Below are 16817 nucleotides of genomic sequence, written 5' to 3' on the forward strand. Positions count from 1 at the left end.
TTTCATTACGTGCAGCCATCATACCAGCAATTTGGTAACATAGCTGCCCCAGTGCTGATAAAGAGGACACTGCAGTAACCATTCCTCCCTTCTGCTCCCCTAATCGAATCTCTGCTTTCTAATTTCCCACCCAATCCGACCCCCCTTTCAAAATGCCCCTCCTGCCTGATCAACTGAAGCCCCGCCCCTTCATAAAGTCTCTCCCCCTCACACCCATTTGACCTTCCCCACACCCCCTCCCCCAACCTTTCCCAAGAACCCCTGGGACTTACATGGGGGGTTAACTGTGGTGGCCTGGGGGGTACAGGGCAGGAGCAGCCTCCTGCCCCCACTCCTGCCTCATCTGCCTTTAGGTGCTTAATGGCATCGATGACCCCTAGCGGTAATGTAGTGCACAGGTTGCATTTGCTGCAAGGGCTTTGCATTTACCACATGTTAGTTTTTACACAACCTCACCACACTTTAGTAAAAGGGCCCCTAAATCCAAATAATTCAATTGTAGCACAAGCTGCAATGTTGTATTACCAGTGCAGTAGCTGATTTAATAGTGCATTCGTCAGACTGACTGCTCTCTTGAAGGGAGAAAGGAATCTCCCTGGGATGGAGGCCCTATGAGAACAGAGACCCTTTCTGTCTAAATGAACTCAAAGTGGAAAGCATACTACTGCAGCCAAACACTACACATCAGGATTTTTTCAAATATTAATTCAAAATCAAATAAATTCTCTTCTTCGGTTCAAATCAGTGATGTAGCCACCTACTTTGGACTCAGGCACACTCAGCAGCTGCACAGCAGCGATGGGGCTGACAGGGATCCCCCTGCCCTGCCAACTGAAGACTCCAGGGGGTCACTTAACTCTACTCCCCCACCCCACCCCCACCCGGTACCTTTAAATCCTTTAGTCCTTCACCGGCAGCAAGCAGCAACACAATCCCCCTGTTTGCTCCAGCCCAAGCCTTCCCTCTGATGCAACTTCCTGTTCGCAGGACCAGGAAGTTGCATCAGAGGGAAGGCTCGGAGCCTTCACATGCAAGGGGAATGAGTTGCTGCTTGCTGCTGGTGAAGACCTAAAGGACTGAAAGGTACTGTGGGGGTGGTGCTGGAGGGGTGGCGTTATGTGACCCTCCCTCCGACCACCTGGGGAGGAGGGAGAGATGCCGTGCAGGGGTGGGGTTGTAATGCCCACCCACTTTGGGCTCAGGCCCACCCAAAACTGGGTGTCTGGCTATGCCCCTGGTTCACAACTTGCCTCTGCTTCAGCCTCTTATAACACATGCCTGGGTCACACCAGTAGTAAACTATCAATAACTGAAACAAGTGATGACGTGCAGAATACCTGCATCTGCAGGGTGCAATGAGACTTGCCACCAGGCACATGAAAGCCTCAAGATGGCTGTTTCAGGGCTGTGTCATGAGTGCTGACTCAAGCAAGGACAGTACATCTGCCACAGTGTTGTGTAGTGACATGAACATTATACTTTTTGCATATTGCTGCTAAACACTGTGCCAGCAGACCCACAACCTCTTCACCTTGCATTACATACATCTTATATCACAGTAGAAACAGTCTGGGGGGGGGGGGGGGTCCTTTTACTAACCTTTGGTAAGCACTAATGCATGCTTACCGCAGATTAAAAAGCATTACGGCGGGGCATACTCAAGCATCCCGGGGTAGTTTTGTTTTCAACCTGTGTTACACACGTGCTAAAAAATAGAATTTACTTTTTAACGCTTGGGGCATGTCCAGGGCAGAGAGTAGGCACGTATTGCACTAATTGGTTAGTGCAGCTACATCGCCGAAAGCTAACCAATTAGTGTGTGAGCCCTTACCGCCTACACAATAGGTGACGGTAACGGACAATGTGCTAATGGGGAAATTAGCACATGGACATTAATAGAAATATTGGAAAATAGGGCCATTTTATCACCATACTTTATTGGCCTCAGTGTGTGGGAAAGAAACACACTGGGAATAGTATAGGTCACTTTTTAGCGCGGCTTTGTAAAAGGGCCCTCCAGAATGTATTCACATATTCTAGTTAGAACTTGCTTATGTAATAAAATGTAATGCACAGCCAGAAAACCATTGAAAGATATCAAATGGGGTTAAACATTAAAACAAAGACCCCTTTTAACTTTTTAAACATATTTTTCTTGTAGATAACCACAAGCAAGCCTTTAGGGAAAAGCATGAGTCTTTAAATCAAGTTAGATGCTGCCAGTTGATTATTTTGTTCTTATAAATTTGCCTGGAGCTGCCAAAGGCCCATTATCAACAATCCTCTTTCATCCTTATTGGCTCTGCCACCTGGCAACTGGCAGGAGGTGTGAAAACGGAGGGGTCACTGATGCCCAGCTGTATATCAAAAAAGCGGGTGGAGGTCGTCACGCTGTAATTCCTAGTGTAGGTTTCTTGGACTGGGTAACAATCCTTGAGTGTGTAAACTCCAACCCAGGTTTCATCTGTAATGAAGCAGAGTTTGAAAAAAGTTCACTGGCAAGCATGATTGATTTTAATGGTTATTATCATAGGAACAAGAGATTCTAACATACTCGTGTCTCTTGCTATAAGCTCTGCATGGAAAATGGAGAAGGAAAATCAATTCTTTAATTATAATATATTTACCTCCTAATTCTATATCAGTGCACCTAGTGCTAAATGCCATTTGCATTCATATATTTATAGAACACTAGCCGAATGTAGACATATGCGTGTCAGTGCTAGCAGTGAACACTGCAGAATTCTATATCATATGCACACAAATGCCTTAAGGTTCCTTTACTATGGTGTGCTAACAGATTTAGTGCACGCTAACGAATTAGAGTATGTTAAGTGCCATGCAGCTCATAGGTATACAATGGGCTGCACGGCATTTAGCGTGCACAAAATCCATTAGTGCATCTTAGTATTGCTACTACTACTTATAATTTCTATAGTGCTACTAGACATACACAACGCTGTACACTGAACATGTACTGTAAGAGGAAGTCCCTGCTCAACAGAGCTTACAATCTAATCAAGACAGACAAACAAGACAAATAAGGGAATAGGGAATTATAAAACAGACATGGGTACTGAACAAGTGAATAGGAGTTAGGAGTTAAAAGCAGCCTCAAAAAAGTGGGCTTTTAGCCTAGATTTGAAGACGGCCAGAGCTGGAGCTTGACGTACTGGCTCAGGAAGTCTCTTCCAGACATATGCTGTAGCAAGATAAAAGGAACGGAGTCTGGAGTTGGCAGTGGAGGGGAAGGGTACAGATAAAGAGAGGACTCCTTAGTACATAGATGCAAGGAGGATGTATACACGGGCATGGATGAACATTTACATGCACAACTTAGAGAATACTGTGAGTTACACACACACCTGCCAAATGTAGGTACACCTATTTACAGCTGCTATAGACCTGGCATATGTGGGTAGTTCAATCCGCTGCCATGTTTTTTGAAGCACAGAATAGAGTATGATAAGGACTAAAAGTATGAACCAGTCACGAATGGATGCAAATTTTGTTTGCTCTTTTTTGTTGATTAATGAGGAAACATCTCTTTATTTGTTCCAGTAGACCACGTCCCTGAAGAAGTCTTCAAAACATTGGCCATGTCGGCAGTGAGTCCGTCTGCAAAAGCTAAGTGTTGTTATAAGATTGCATAACACTAAATGTTAAGCAAATGTTAAACAAAAGCATATCATGAGTTATAATTAAGGAAAAAAGACCGATGATGATTTTAGGCATTTGACTGGCACTAATAGGCTGCAGTTTCAAGAAATGCCACCTCTCATGGTCAACCCCCCCATTTATTACGTGTGTGTGTATATATATATATCTACTATAATAAAACTCACCCTCAACGTTCTGAAGACAACGTTCTGAAGTCACTCCCTGAAGGGTTCATGGATTCATGGTGGTGAAGCCACAACACTGACCATGTCTCTCTGCCCCGCCCTCGCATGACGGACCAATCAGAAAAAACACCCTCAACATTCTGAAACACAAAGGACCATCACAACACCGTTCCCAGGCAACACTAGGCAACATAAGATGGACCAATCAGAGGAGACTACGTGACAATAAGGGAGGAGAATTCCCCAGCAGAATGGCTCATTATCTGTGCAGCACGGAGAGCACAGAACCACCGCTGGAACGAGAGAAGAATATTCCTGCTGTGGGTATGTGCAAAAATAGACCGGGGGAGGGGGGGAGAAATTTTTAAATGCCTAATGCCAGTACTGAAGAGTGCCAGAGGGCCTATAGCACAGACTATATTTGGGATCGCTTGACATGGAGTCAGAGGAGCCGGAAAACAATGTGCCCGTCACCATCTGGGACGTGGGCGAACAGGACAAGCTGCGGCTTAGCAGGAAGGATTACCCGCGACCCAGCCAGCAGCAAATAGCGACCAAGGAAGGGGGAGGAGTACTCCTTCCCTGCCTAGGAATTGCTGGAGACTGGCTGCAAAACTAACGAAACAACCGCACACCGACACACCACCTCCATCATTCGAAAGGCATCCACTCAAAAAAAGACACACATCAACAACCTGCACACACACCGCACCCTCACACACACACACACACACACAAAATAACTCTGTGACACATACACATACACACAAAAAAAAACACATGCTAGCGCCCGTTTCATTGGTTTCGGAAACGGGCCTTTTTTACTAGTATATATATAAAGTTCATAAATTCTGCATGCTGATTGTTGGTTGGAAATACTGAGGAGAATTTTCGATATGACGTCTAAGTTGGACTTTGGATATTTTGTGGTAAATGTCCCAAATCCGAATAGGAAATATGCCATTTTCAAAACAGCAAAACATCTTATCTTTTTTTTCCCCCGAAAATGATCTCATGTAAGATGTTTTTGTGTTCTGTGCATTTATCTTTTTGAGCCATTTTTGAAAAATAAAAAAGTCCAAGTGAAAACGTAGAAAATCAAGCCATTGGGATGTGGGAGGAGCCAGAATTCTTAGTAGACTGGCCACAGACATCTCAGGAGAGCAATGGGGCACCCTAGGGGGCACTGCAGTGGACTTCATATAAAAGCTCCCAGGTACACATCTCACCATTACCCCCTTATACTGTATGCTGAGCCTTGCAAAACCCACCAAAAACCTACTGTACCCAACTGTACACCACTACAATAGCCCTTATGGGTGAAGGAATCACCTATATGTCAATGTCAATGTGATACTTATTGACTACTGTTTTCCCAAAACTAGGATCAGAAATAATATCACAAAAACTTACGTAATACCTAAAACTGATCTTGCACATCATATGAAGCATGTCAAATCAAAAGATGGTTAACCCTGCTCAAAAAGATACTTTTTCAGCATCTTATGAAATTTCAGATTATTCTGCTCTGCTCAGCTCGAATAACTAATGGGAGAGAGTTCCATTCAGGAACAGTGATAACAGAGAAAATGGTATTAATTATTCTCAGAAATTGTACTTTACTGAAAGTGTTGGGGGGGGGGGGGGGACAAAGAGTGAGCTGATTTCACAACCTGGAGGAGTATTCAAATAAAGTTTGAGAGACCATCTAGCTTATTTTCGAAAGAGAAGGGCGCCCATCTTCCGACACAAATCGGGAGATGGGCGGCCTTCTCTCAGGGCCAGCCAAATCGACATAATCGAAAGCTGATTTTGGCCAGTCTCGACTACTTTCCGTCGCAGGGATGGCCAAAGTTCAAGGGGGCGTGTTGGTAGTGTACCGAAGGCGAGACGGGGGCGTGGTTAAGAGATGGCCGTCCTCGGCCGATAGTGGAAAAAAGAAGGGCGGCCCTGACGAGCATTTGGCCGACTTTACTTGGTCCCTTTTTTTTCACGACCAAGCCTTGAAAAGGTGCCTGAACTGACCAGATAACCACTGGAGGGAATCGGGGATCACCTCCCCTTACTCCCACAGTGGTCACTAATCCCCTCCCACCCAAAAAAAAATGTTTTAACATTTTTTTGCCAGCCTTTATGCCAGCCTCAAATGTCATACCCAGCTCTATGACAGCACTGTGCAGGTCCCTGGAACAGTTTTTAGTGGGTATTGCAGTGCACTTCAGGCAGGTGGATCCAGGCCCATCCCTCCCCTACCTGTTACATTTGTGGTGGTAAATGGGAGCCCTCCAAAACCCACCCGAAACCCACTGTACCCACATCTAGGTGCCTCCCGTTACCCTTTAAGGGCTATGGTAGTGTTGTACAGTTGTGGGTAATGGGTTCTGAGGAGGGTTGTGGGGGGCTCAGCACACAAGATAAGGGAGCTATGCACTCGGGAACAATTTGTGAAGTCCACTGCAGTGCCCCCTAGGGTGCCCGGTTGGAGTCCTGGTATGTCAGGGGGACCAGTGCACTACAAATGCTGGCTCCTCCCATGACCAAATGGCTTGGATTTGGCCAGTTTTGAGATGGCCGTCCTTAGTTTCCATTATTGGCAAAAACCAATGGCAGCCATCTCTAAGGTCGATCCAAATGTTGAGATTTAGTCATCCCCAACCGTATTATTGAAACGAAAGACGGCGCCCATCTTGTTTCGATAATACGGTCGGGGACGCCGCTTTACGGGGGGGCGTCCTTAGAGATGAGTGCCCTTATAGAAGGGCACCCCCGTTCGATTATGCCTCTCCATATTTATTAACTGTGAAGCAGAACCATAAATAATTTGATATAATTAACATACATAAGTAATGCCACACTGGGAAAAGACCAAAGGTCCATTGAGCCCAGCATCCTGTCCACGACAGCGGCCAATCCAGGCCAAGGGCACCTGGCAAGCTTCCCAAACGTACAAACATTCTATACTTATTATTCCTGGAATTGGGCTCTGTTTACTAAGACACAATAGCGTTTTTAGTGCATGCCTACAATTAGAACATGCTAAACGCTAAAGACACCCATAGGTTCCTATGGGTGTCTTTAGCATTTAGCGCATGCTAATGTTTAGCACACGCTAAAAATGCTAGCACGCCTATAACTCGGCTTAGTAAACAGAGCCCAATAGTAAACAGAGCCCAAAGTGCCTTAAAGAAGATATCTTCAGCCACCAGAAGCCAATGTAGACTTACCATAAATTCTGAAACACTGGTAAACTTGTTCACCCTAAAAATCAGTCTTAGAGCAGTTTTCTGTATAAGTTGATGCTTTTTGAGATATTTGGAGTGTAACCCTAAGTAAAGCACATTCACCAAGGACAATCGGGCCTTCATATTCTCACATCTGCGTGATGTCATCTGACGGAGCCCCATGTAACCTCCAACCAGTGGGTTCTTCAAATAGTCTGTCTTGGGTACGCACTGAATTAGCATCAGAGACCTTCATATTGACCACTAAGAGCATCGTTCATCAGGTACTTGCAGAGGAACTCTCCGTCCTTCTACAGGCCTTAGCAGTCAAACCCATACCACTGGGGGATGAAGGGAAGTGATTCTATTCCAGGTACTTCCTTGTGACCAAAGAAACAGGGGGATACTGGCCAATCCTAGACTTAAGGGACCCGAACAAATTCCTAGTCAAAGAAAAGTTCAGGATGCTTTCCCTGGGCAGCCTTCGTCCTCTAATTCCAGAAAATTATAAAGAATAAAATTATAGAGGACATAGACAAACATGGTTTAATGGGACAGAGTCAGCATGGGTTCAGAAAGGGAAGTCTTGCCTCACCAATTTGCTTCATTTCATTGAAGGAGTGGATAAAGGTGAGCTGGTTGATGTAGTTTATCTAGATTTTTAGAAAGCTTTTGATAAAGTTCCTCATGAGAGACTCCTGAGAAAATTAGAGTCATAGGATAGGAGGTAATGTTCTGGTGTGGATTAGGAATTGGTTATTGGACAGAAAACAGAGGGTAGGGTTAAATGGTCATTTCTCTCAATGGAGGAGGGTGAATAGTGGAGTGCTGCAGGGATCAATACATATTTATAAATGATATGGAAATCGGGACGACGAGTAAGGTGATTACATTTGCAGATGACACAAAACTATTCAAGGTTGTTAAAACATGTGCGGACTGTGAAATATTGCAGGAAGACCTTAAGAAATTGGAAGACTGGGCATCCAAAAGGCAGATGAAATTTAATGTGAACAAATGCAAGGTGATGCACATGGAAAAGAATAATCTGAATCATAGTTACCTGATGCTAGGGTCCACCTTGGGGGTCAGCAGCCAAGGAAAAAGATCTAGGTGTCATTGTAGATAATACACTGAAATCGTCTGTTCAATGTGCGGTGGCAGCCAAAAAAGCAAACAGGATGCTAGTAATTATTAGGAAAGGGATGGTGAATAAGACCAAAAATACTATAATGCCTCTTTATCGCTCCATGGTACGACCTTATCTTGAATATAGTGTTCAGTTCTGGTTGCCGTAACACAAAAACGATATAGCGGAATTAGAAAAGGTTGAAAGAAGAGTGATGAAAATGATGGAAGTCCTCTAGTATGAGGAAAGGCTAAAGAGGTTAGTGCTCTTCAGCTTGCAAAAGAGACGGATGAGGAGAAGAGATATGATTGAAGTCTACAAAATCCTGAGTGGTGTTGAATGAGTAGTTGTAAATCAATTTTTTACTCGTTCCAAAAGTGCAAAGACTAGGGGACACTCAAGGAAGTTATATGGAAATACTTTTAAAACAAATAGGTGGAAACATTTTTTCACTCAAACAATAGTTAAGTTCTAGAATGCTTTGCCAGAGGCTGTAGTAACAGCGGTTAGCATATCTGGGTTTAAAAAAGGTTTGGACAAGTTCCTGGAGGAAAACTCCATAGTTTATTATTGAGACAGACATGGGGAAGCAAGTCCTTGCCCTGGGATTAAAACAGGATACTGGGCTGGATGGACCACTGGTCTGACCCAGTATGGCTATTGTTATGTTCTTATGTTCTAAAACAATTTATGATCTCTGGACTTACAGGATGCCTATGTCCACATTTTGATACTTCCAAGTCACAGGAAGTTTCTCAGATTTTGAATGGGGCAACACCACTATTAGTATCAAGTTCTGCCTTTTGGCTTGGTGTCTGCACACAGAGTTTTCATCAAGTGTCTTGTGGTAGCAACGTATCTAAGCAAACTGGGGGTGTATGTGTTTCCCTACCTGGATGATTGGCTGGTCAAGAGCACATTTCAGGAAGGAGTCAATGAAGATGACTATTCAGATATTAGCGCTGCTGGGGTTTGTTATCAATTACCCCGAGTCCCATCTACAACCAGTTCGTCAATTAGAGTACATAGGAGCCCTGCTAGATAAAGTGAAGGGCCTTCCTTCCTCAAGCAAGACTGGATACCTTAGTAACACTTGTCTCACAGGTCTGCAGCAGCCAACAGGTTTCAGCTCAGCAAATGTTGAAAATGATGGGCCACATGGCCTCCACCATGCATGTCACTCCATGGCAAGGCTCCACTTGAGAGCGTACAAAACATTTTATACTGCTTATCCCAGAAATAGTGGATTTTCCCCAAGTCCATTTAATAACGGTCTATGGACTTTTCCTTTAGGAAGCCATCCAAACCTTATATAGCACTGTCTTCTGATAGGTGGGTTAGGGCTGTTATGAAGTGGTAAGTTTTGTGTTCTAGGGCAGTCCTGGAGTACCCCCTTGCCAGTCACCACACAAACAAAAGCCCATCCGATTTAAACAAGGTGTCTAGCAGTGGAAGGAATGTGTGTGCTATTCCTGAATATTTTTACTTTGTAGTTAAGAAGACAGGTTGCCTGCTCTGGCCAGTCGAGGGACCTCTTCTGCGTCCTGCCTCCTGATGTAACTTACTGTTTCCTTATAGGCAGGACACAACAGAGACAGCCTGTATTAATCATTGCCCGCCATAGCACCTGAGCAACATCACAGACACTGCTGACACCAACCGGCGCCTATTTTATAAAAGTCTGCTCCCCCTGAGATCAGAACCTGGCTACGCCTCTGGCTGAAGGTTACAAGGGAGCATATATTCAGAGGAAAAGCAGCTTTTTACTGGAACTGTCTGCTGCAATAAAGATGGAGGGTAATTATTGGGGTTCTGGAAAAAATTTAAAACTTGGATATATAAAAGATTCATGTCTCCGTGCTGATGTGGAAGACTCTGAAATGTTGGGGATTCTGAATTTTTCTGCATTATTTTATGGAAGGGTAGTTGAGAATGGGGTTTGGAGAGTTTTTAAACTTAGAATCTGCTTTATTACTATGTCATAAGTAAAAGTACTTATGTAATTCTGCCAATCTGGGGACCCTTACAGCTGCTATTTTCTATTGTGTAGCAAACAGGGGACGAAACTTCAGAGAGATAACACTATTCTTGCAGATTTAACTCTTCGGGAATTTAAAGCTCCAGGTCAGGGCCAGTAACACTGGAAAGCCTTTGGTACCAAAATCCACTCACGCCACACCTTCCTCTTCCCCAATAAATCCCTCCAGACCAGATATGAGTCTGAACCACGGATTTATTGAAACTCCTACTGGGTTACTGACAACAATCAAATAATGGCAGTATAGAAAAATATTAAATAGTCTTCTATAGATGCTTCCTTTTTTCCCCCTTTTTTCTTCACTTGTCTCTTAGAAGCAGTACACTGGCTTATCTAGTGAAACTCCTTCTTCCCCAGAGATACTGATTTAGGCAAATCCCCTTATGAATACCTTTGTGCTTCATTGGCTTGAGCAGTCAAAGATTCCATCCCCATTCTGTATGGCACAATGGCCAAGGCAGCCAAAGACAAAAATTACAGCAGGGCTGGGGTTTATACCATTTTCTTTCCAAAAGGGATCTTCTCCCACCATTACTTCACTGTTTATGAGTCTCCCTCCCCCTGTTTTGGATTCTGCAGGGGTATAAAGAGGTCATAGTGCAATGCTTCAGTAAAGCCACTAGAGGTCTTTGCCATATGTATATAAGTACATAAGTGTTGCCATACTGGGACAGGCTGAAGGTCCATCAAGTTCAGCATCCTGTTTCCAACAGTGGCCAATCCAGGTTACAAGTACATGGCAAGATCCCAAAACAGTACAATACATATTATGCTGCTTATCCTAGAAATAAGCAGTGGATTTTCCCCAAGTCCATCTTAACAATGGCTTATGGTCTTTTTTTTTTAGGAAGTTATCCAAACCAAGAGCCTGGCAGTAGTTGCAGGTCTCCCGCATACCATTTCCAGTGCTAGAAAATATCTTTTTATTTTCTAGCACCAGGGGCATGCCCAGCAGTAATCGCTGCACAATTACCGCTGGGTTACAACCAGAGCTCTCACCATCTCCTGCATAAGGCGCGGTACGGGCTCCGGCAGTAAATGGTCACGTGGCAATTTTTTTAATTACTGCAAGGCCATTTACTGGCCCTTTTAAAAAAAAGGTCTTTTTACCAGCGGTGGTAACAGGTGGCCTCTGTGGCGGAAATCCCACGCATCAATGCCACTGTGGGCCACCTTTAACCGTTTGACAAAAGGGCCCCTAAATGGACTATAAGGGGGTCTTTTACTAAAGCTCAGCTTGAGTTAACTGCAGCAGGGCCCATTTTATTCCTATGGGCCCTGCTGCAGATAACTTGAGCTAAGCTTTAGTAAAAAGCCCCCTAAATGTGGTATTAAATTACATGTAAAATGTTGTGTGTACTTTTGAAATACGTGTTACTAAATACAGTACCTTTTCACTAACAGATTTGACTTCATAACTGTAGGCCTTTTGATCCTCTATTATACTGAATATGAGTTACATTTCAAAAATGACTTTTTTCCCTTAAAACAGTCATCTGTGATCTAGTCAAAGCTGTTTCCAACTAAAACACCAAAGAAAAATAAACTATTAATTTTGATGACATATACGGTTTTTAAATGTTACAAGATATGCACACTCTGCTGACTGCATCCTCAAAGAAATCCAAGATTTAAACAAGAACAGCGTCCACTATATCCTAGTTAATGTGGTGCCTAGTTTTGGGGCCCTTTTACTAAGCTGTGGTAAAAAGGGCCCTGCACTAGTAGCAGGGCCATTTTTGCTGCATGCTGAAGGCCGTTTTACCACAGCAGGTAAAAAGACTTTAAAAAGGCATGGCCATGCAGGAAGACTGCTCTTACCGCGATCATAAGCATAATTTGAAATATTCACGTATAGATGCCCCCCTGGTTCAACACTGTGTTGAGTATTCTCATAAATTTAAACCCCCTGCGAAAATATTTTTAAAATATTTCCGCTAGTGCTGGAAATTCTGCACGCTGGGGGTGGAACTACTGTGGTAGCTCCAGATTGGCACGTGGTAAGCCCGCGGTGGGCTTACTGCCGCTTAGTAAAAGGGCCTCTTTCTGCTTTATTTTACATATTTCAAAAAGGTTAACATTCCAGGGAGAAAGAACTTTTCACAATAAGGGAAAGTCACATCATGCTCGGTTGTCTCAGATAAAGGATCATGGATTTGACTGCTTTTCCATTTATTATATGTATGTACTTTCTCTGTCCCTAGTGGGCTCAGAATCTAAGTTTTAGTACTCAGGGATGTCAGACCACCATCGTATAAAAGCAGAAGTGCACTGAATGGGGTGACAAAATGCTAGGGATGTTGTACACAAGGCAAAAATCTTTGGCCAGTTTTCAGTTAGTTTAAGCTGATTTTACAAACCACGGAGCCTTTTTAATAACCTGAAGTAAACAGTTTCCATTTATACATATTAATGGAAAAATGTAATACATGTTAGCAGCAAAAACCTCTACAGTAAAGTTTTTAGTCAAAGGGAGATGGGTGGCATGTGGAGGGAAGCAGCTGCTACGTCATCGCATGTTTTTGCAATCGCCGTTATTGCAGAACATCTCTGGAGGTACAGTTAAATCTGCTTGGTAATAAATAGCCTGTCTTCTGTGTTATGGTAATATATGATAATGTCCATAGGCGTAGTTTGACTGTTTCATTTGGGGGGGCAAAGGATGGGCGGAGCATATTAGCATATTCCCTCTGCTCCCAACCCTCCCAGTCCCATCCATCTCTTGCTCCTTCCCTCTGCTCCCCACCCCTCCCAGTCCCATCCATCTCCTGCTCCTTCCTTCTGCTCCCCTCCTCTCCCAGTTCCATCCATCTCCTGCTCCTTCCCTCTGCTCCCCTCCTCTCCCAGTCCCATCCATCTCCTGCTCCTTCCCTCTGCTTCCCACCCTCCCAATCCCATCCATCTCTTGCTCCTTCCCTCTGCTCCCCACCCCTCCCAGTCCCATCCATCTTCCGTCTGCTGCCCCCCCCCCCCCCCGCGAGGTCCAGGATCGTGACTCCATTTACCCCCTATCTTCCTCCCTCCCTCCGGCGCAGGCAACAGTCTTCTTCAGCTTTTCTGTGTTCCTGGCAGCGGTAGCGATGTACACGTTGCCTTCGGTCTGCCCCGGAAGCCTTCTCTTCAAGTTCCTGTTCCCACCTATGCGGGAACAGGAACTTGAAGAGAAGGCTTTGGGGCAGAGCCAAAGGCAGCGTGTACATCGCTACCGCTGCCAGGAACACAGAAAAACTGAAGAAGCATGCTTGCTGCCTGCGCCGGAGGGAGGGAGGAAGAGAGGGGGGTAGACGGACACGCTCCTCTCCGTCCACTTGGCTTCCCTGCCCTCTCTGTCTGCATCCCGCCCGAAAGGAAATGACGTCAGAGGAAGGCAGGACGCAGACAAAGAGGGCAGGGAAGCCAAGCGGACGGATAGGAGCACGTGCCTGCTTGTTTGTTTTGGGTTTTTTTTAACTACTGGCGTGGCGGCGCCAGTCTCACGTCGTCGTCATTTGGGGGGCATTGCCCCCCCTCGCCCCCCAAGTCTACGCCCATGATAATGTCTGTACTGCCTTCCCTGCTCCCTTTCTGCCATTAAAGTAAATTCTGTGTTAGGTGGTTATCCGCTTATATTCAGCAGTACTTAACCAGTTAGTGCCACTGAATATCACCACAGACCACAATGGAGGAATGGCCTAGTGGTTAGAGCATCAGTCTTGCAATCCAAAGGTGGCCAGTTCAAATCCCACTGCTGCTCCTGGTGATCTTGGGCAAGTCACTTAACCCTCCGTTGCCTCAGGTACAAACTTAGATTGTGAACTCTCCTGCGACAGAGAAATATCCAGTGTACCCGAATGTAATTCACCTTGAGCTACTACTGAAAAAGGTGTGAGCAAAATCTAAATAAACTCAAACCCTGCTATTTTGTGGGTGGTCTGTGAGCGGAGCCGGCACTTATGTGGTTAAGTGTGAATATTCAGCACTTAGGGGCTCTTTTACAAAGGTGCGGGCCCAATTGGCACTACTGCCTCAGTAGCGTATGTGTCCAGTGGTAATTCTGATTTTTGCACATGCTGAATCCTGCGGTAGAAAATAATTTTCTATTTTCTATCACGGGGCATTCCCGGTGGCAACCAGCAGCACACTCATATTGGTGCATGCTGCACGGTTACCATGTGGGCAGTGCGTGAGCCCTTACCACTAGGTCAATGGGTGGCAGTAAGTCCACCACCCTAACCACTAGGCCACTCCATCCATCCATATAAACTCATAAATCAAATATATAAACGGCAAGTGACCGAACTCACTCGCAAATGCGCAGTAGAGACTTCCCTCTCTGTCCCGCCCCCGCGTCAATACGTGATGACGGGGCGGGACAGAGAGGGAAACTGCGCTCCCCCCCCCCCCAGGTCGCCGCCGCCACCCCTCCACTCGGCCCGGGCCCTCTGTTCGCTATTAATTCAACTTACATCGCCGCAGCACGCAGATCAGCTGAGCTCCCGTCGGCCTGGCCTTCCTTCCCTGCCTGTGTCCCGCCCTTGCCGATGGTAAGTCATACGAGGGCGGGACACAGGCAGAGAAGGAAGGCCAGGCCGACGGGAGCTCAGCTGATCTGCGTGCTGCGGCGATGTAAGTTGAATTAATAGTGAACAGAGGGCCCGGGCCGGGTGGAGGGGTGGCGGCGGCGACTCCGGGGGGGGGGGTACCAGTAGCGGCAACCTTGGGGGGGGGGGAGGGGGCAGCGGCGACCTCGGGGGGAGAGGCCTTGAAAAACCCCCATTCCAATAGTAGTCCGTTTTAACGGGCTCAACGGCTAGTTGAATCTATAAAATAGATGGAATATAGTGCTTCTGTTTCTTCCATGCCTAGGTACCTGGTCTAAAATTACCCTCACCATGCTTACCATACTCGATAAATCACAATAAATGAGGAGCTTATTGCAATAAAAAATATTGCACTTCGGAATTAAAATATGTACATTCTTATGGAAGTGAGAAATGAAAAGGAAGTTATGTGTTCCTACAGTATCTTCTAAAACACAATAAGAAGTGGGGGGTCAATATTCAATAGAACATCTGATGCTGATTGCATAGATGCTCTTGTTTGAATTTTCCAACACGAACAGCAGAATGCATTTTGGCCCTATAAGGCACTAGGCAGCCAAAATTTAGTCATATAGTGGGGCAAGATTAGAGGTTACAGTACGTTCGTGATTATCCAACCTCACTAACAGGCTCATTTTCAAAAGAGAAAAACATCTAAAAAGTGACATAAGTCTGCATTTGGACGTTTTTCTATGAAGTACATCGGAAGTACATCCAAATCTCAAGGGGCGTTTCAGAGGCGTGTTCAGGGTGGGACTTGGGCGTTTCTAAGACTTAGACATTTTTCAGCCATAATGGAACAAAACAAAAACATCCAGGACTAAAACTCAGACGTTTTGAGCTAGACCCATTTTTATTATGAATAAGGCACAAAACGTTGCCCTAAATGACCAGATGACCACTGGAGGGAAACAGGAATAACCTCCCCTTATTACCCCAGTGGTCACTAACCCCGTCCCACCCCCCAAAAATGTAATAAAAAACATTACTTGCCAGCCTCTGTGCCACCCTCAGATGTTATACTCAGGTCCATCAGAACAGCATGCAAGTCCCTGGAGTAGTCTAGTAGTGGGTGCAGTGCACTGCAGACAGGTGGACCCAGCCTCCTACCTCTCCCTAACTGTTACAACTGTGGGGGAAACTGTGAGCCTTCCAAAACTCACCAGAAACCCACTGTACCCACATACAGGTGCCCCCTTCACCAGTAAGGGCTATGGTAGTGGTGTACAGTTGGAGGTAGTGGGGTTTGGGTGGGTTTGTTTAGGAAGTCATCACCTTTAATGTGATTCCGCTTGTCCTTATTTCTCATCGGTAAGGTTCATCAATGTTCACCATGTTACAGACAGCTGTTTTTCTATTGGCCACTAACGCTGTGGTTTCAGTGACGTTAGAGGTTTTTTTTTCAAATCTGTATGGTTGTGCTAATTTGTAAACGCCCTTATAATAAGTTGTTTGAGGGGCAGAATTAACAATTGCTGCCGGTTCTAAGAGAAGCTTAGACAGCTTTAAATAAGTGCTGTAGTGTTGGGTGGGTTTTGTATAATGTGGTTTTGAAATATTTGAAACGGTTTGTATGTATAGATGTGAATGTGTTGTAAGTTTGGAGTTATCTGAGTGTAACAATCTGTTTTCATTTTAGATCAATACCCCCGCAATTATGATTTAACTATGAGGTTCCTGATGAAGCCCAGATGCGGGTGAAACGATTTGGGCCCCGTTGAATCAAAATCAGCACTTGTATGTGGGGTTGCCAAGCCAGTTATGATAAAGCTAAGTAGTTTATGCTATGCTGTTGTTTGGTTTAGTTTGGTTACTCAGAAATGTTTCTAAACTTGTGCTCTAATATGGGCAGATTGGATTGAGAAGTGGAGGGAAAAGTTTTACCCCATGAAAGAGACCAGATCACGGATACAAAAATCTTATATAGATATCAGTATCCTGTTGATCAGACCGTGGTGTGTACCCAGGGCCGTGCCTAGGGTCTCCGGCGCCCCCCTGCAGTTG

The 16817-nt window shown here is 45.0% G+C and overlaps 1 protein-coding gene across 1 annotated transcript in view; it reads right to left on the reverse strand.

Annotated features, from left to right (window-relative positions):
- Positions 1–996: 996 nt before the first annotated feature.
- Positions 997–16817, reverse strand: part of EPDR1 (ependymin related 1) — a 98733-nt gene continuing 82912 nt past the window's right edge. The window contains exon 4 of the mRNA XM_030207776.1: positions 997–2464. Coding sequence (XP_030063636.1) covers positions 2274–2464 — 191 coding nt within the window. The 3' untranslated portion in view covers positions 997–2273. The remainder of the gene's footprint in view (positions 2465–16817) is intronic.

The sequence above is a fragment of the Microcaecilia unicolor genome, chromosome 1 (assembly GCF_901765095.1).
Source record: "Microcaecilia unicolor chromosome 1, aMicUni1.1, whole genome shotgun sequence".
Lineage (NCBI taxonomy): Eukaryota > Metazoa > Chordata > Amphibia > Gymnophiona > Siphonopidae > Microcaecilia > Microcaecilia unicolor.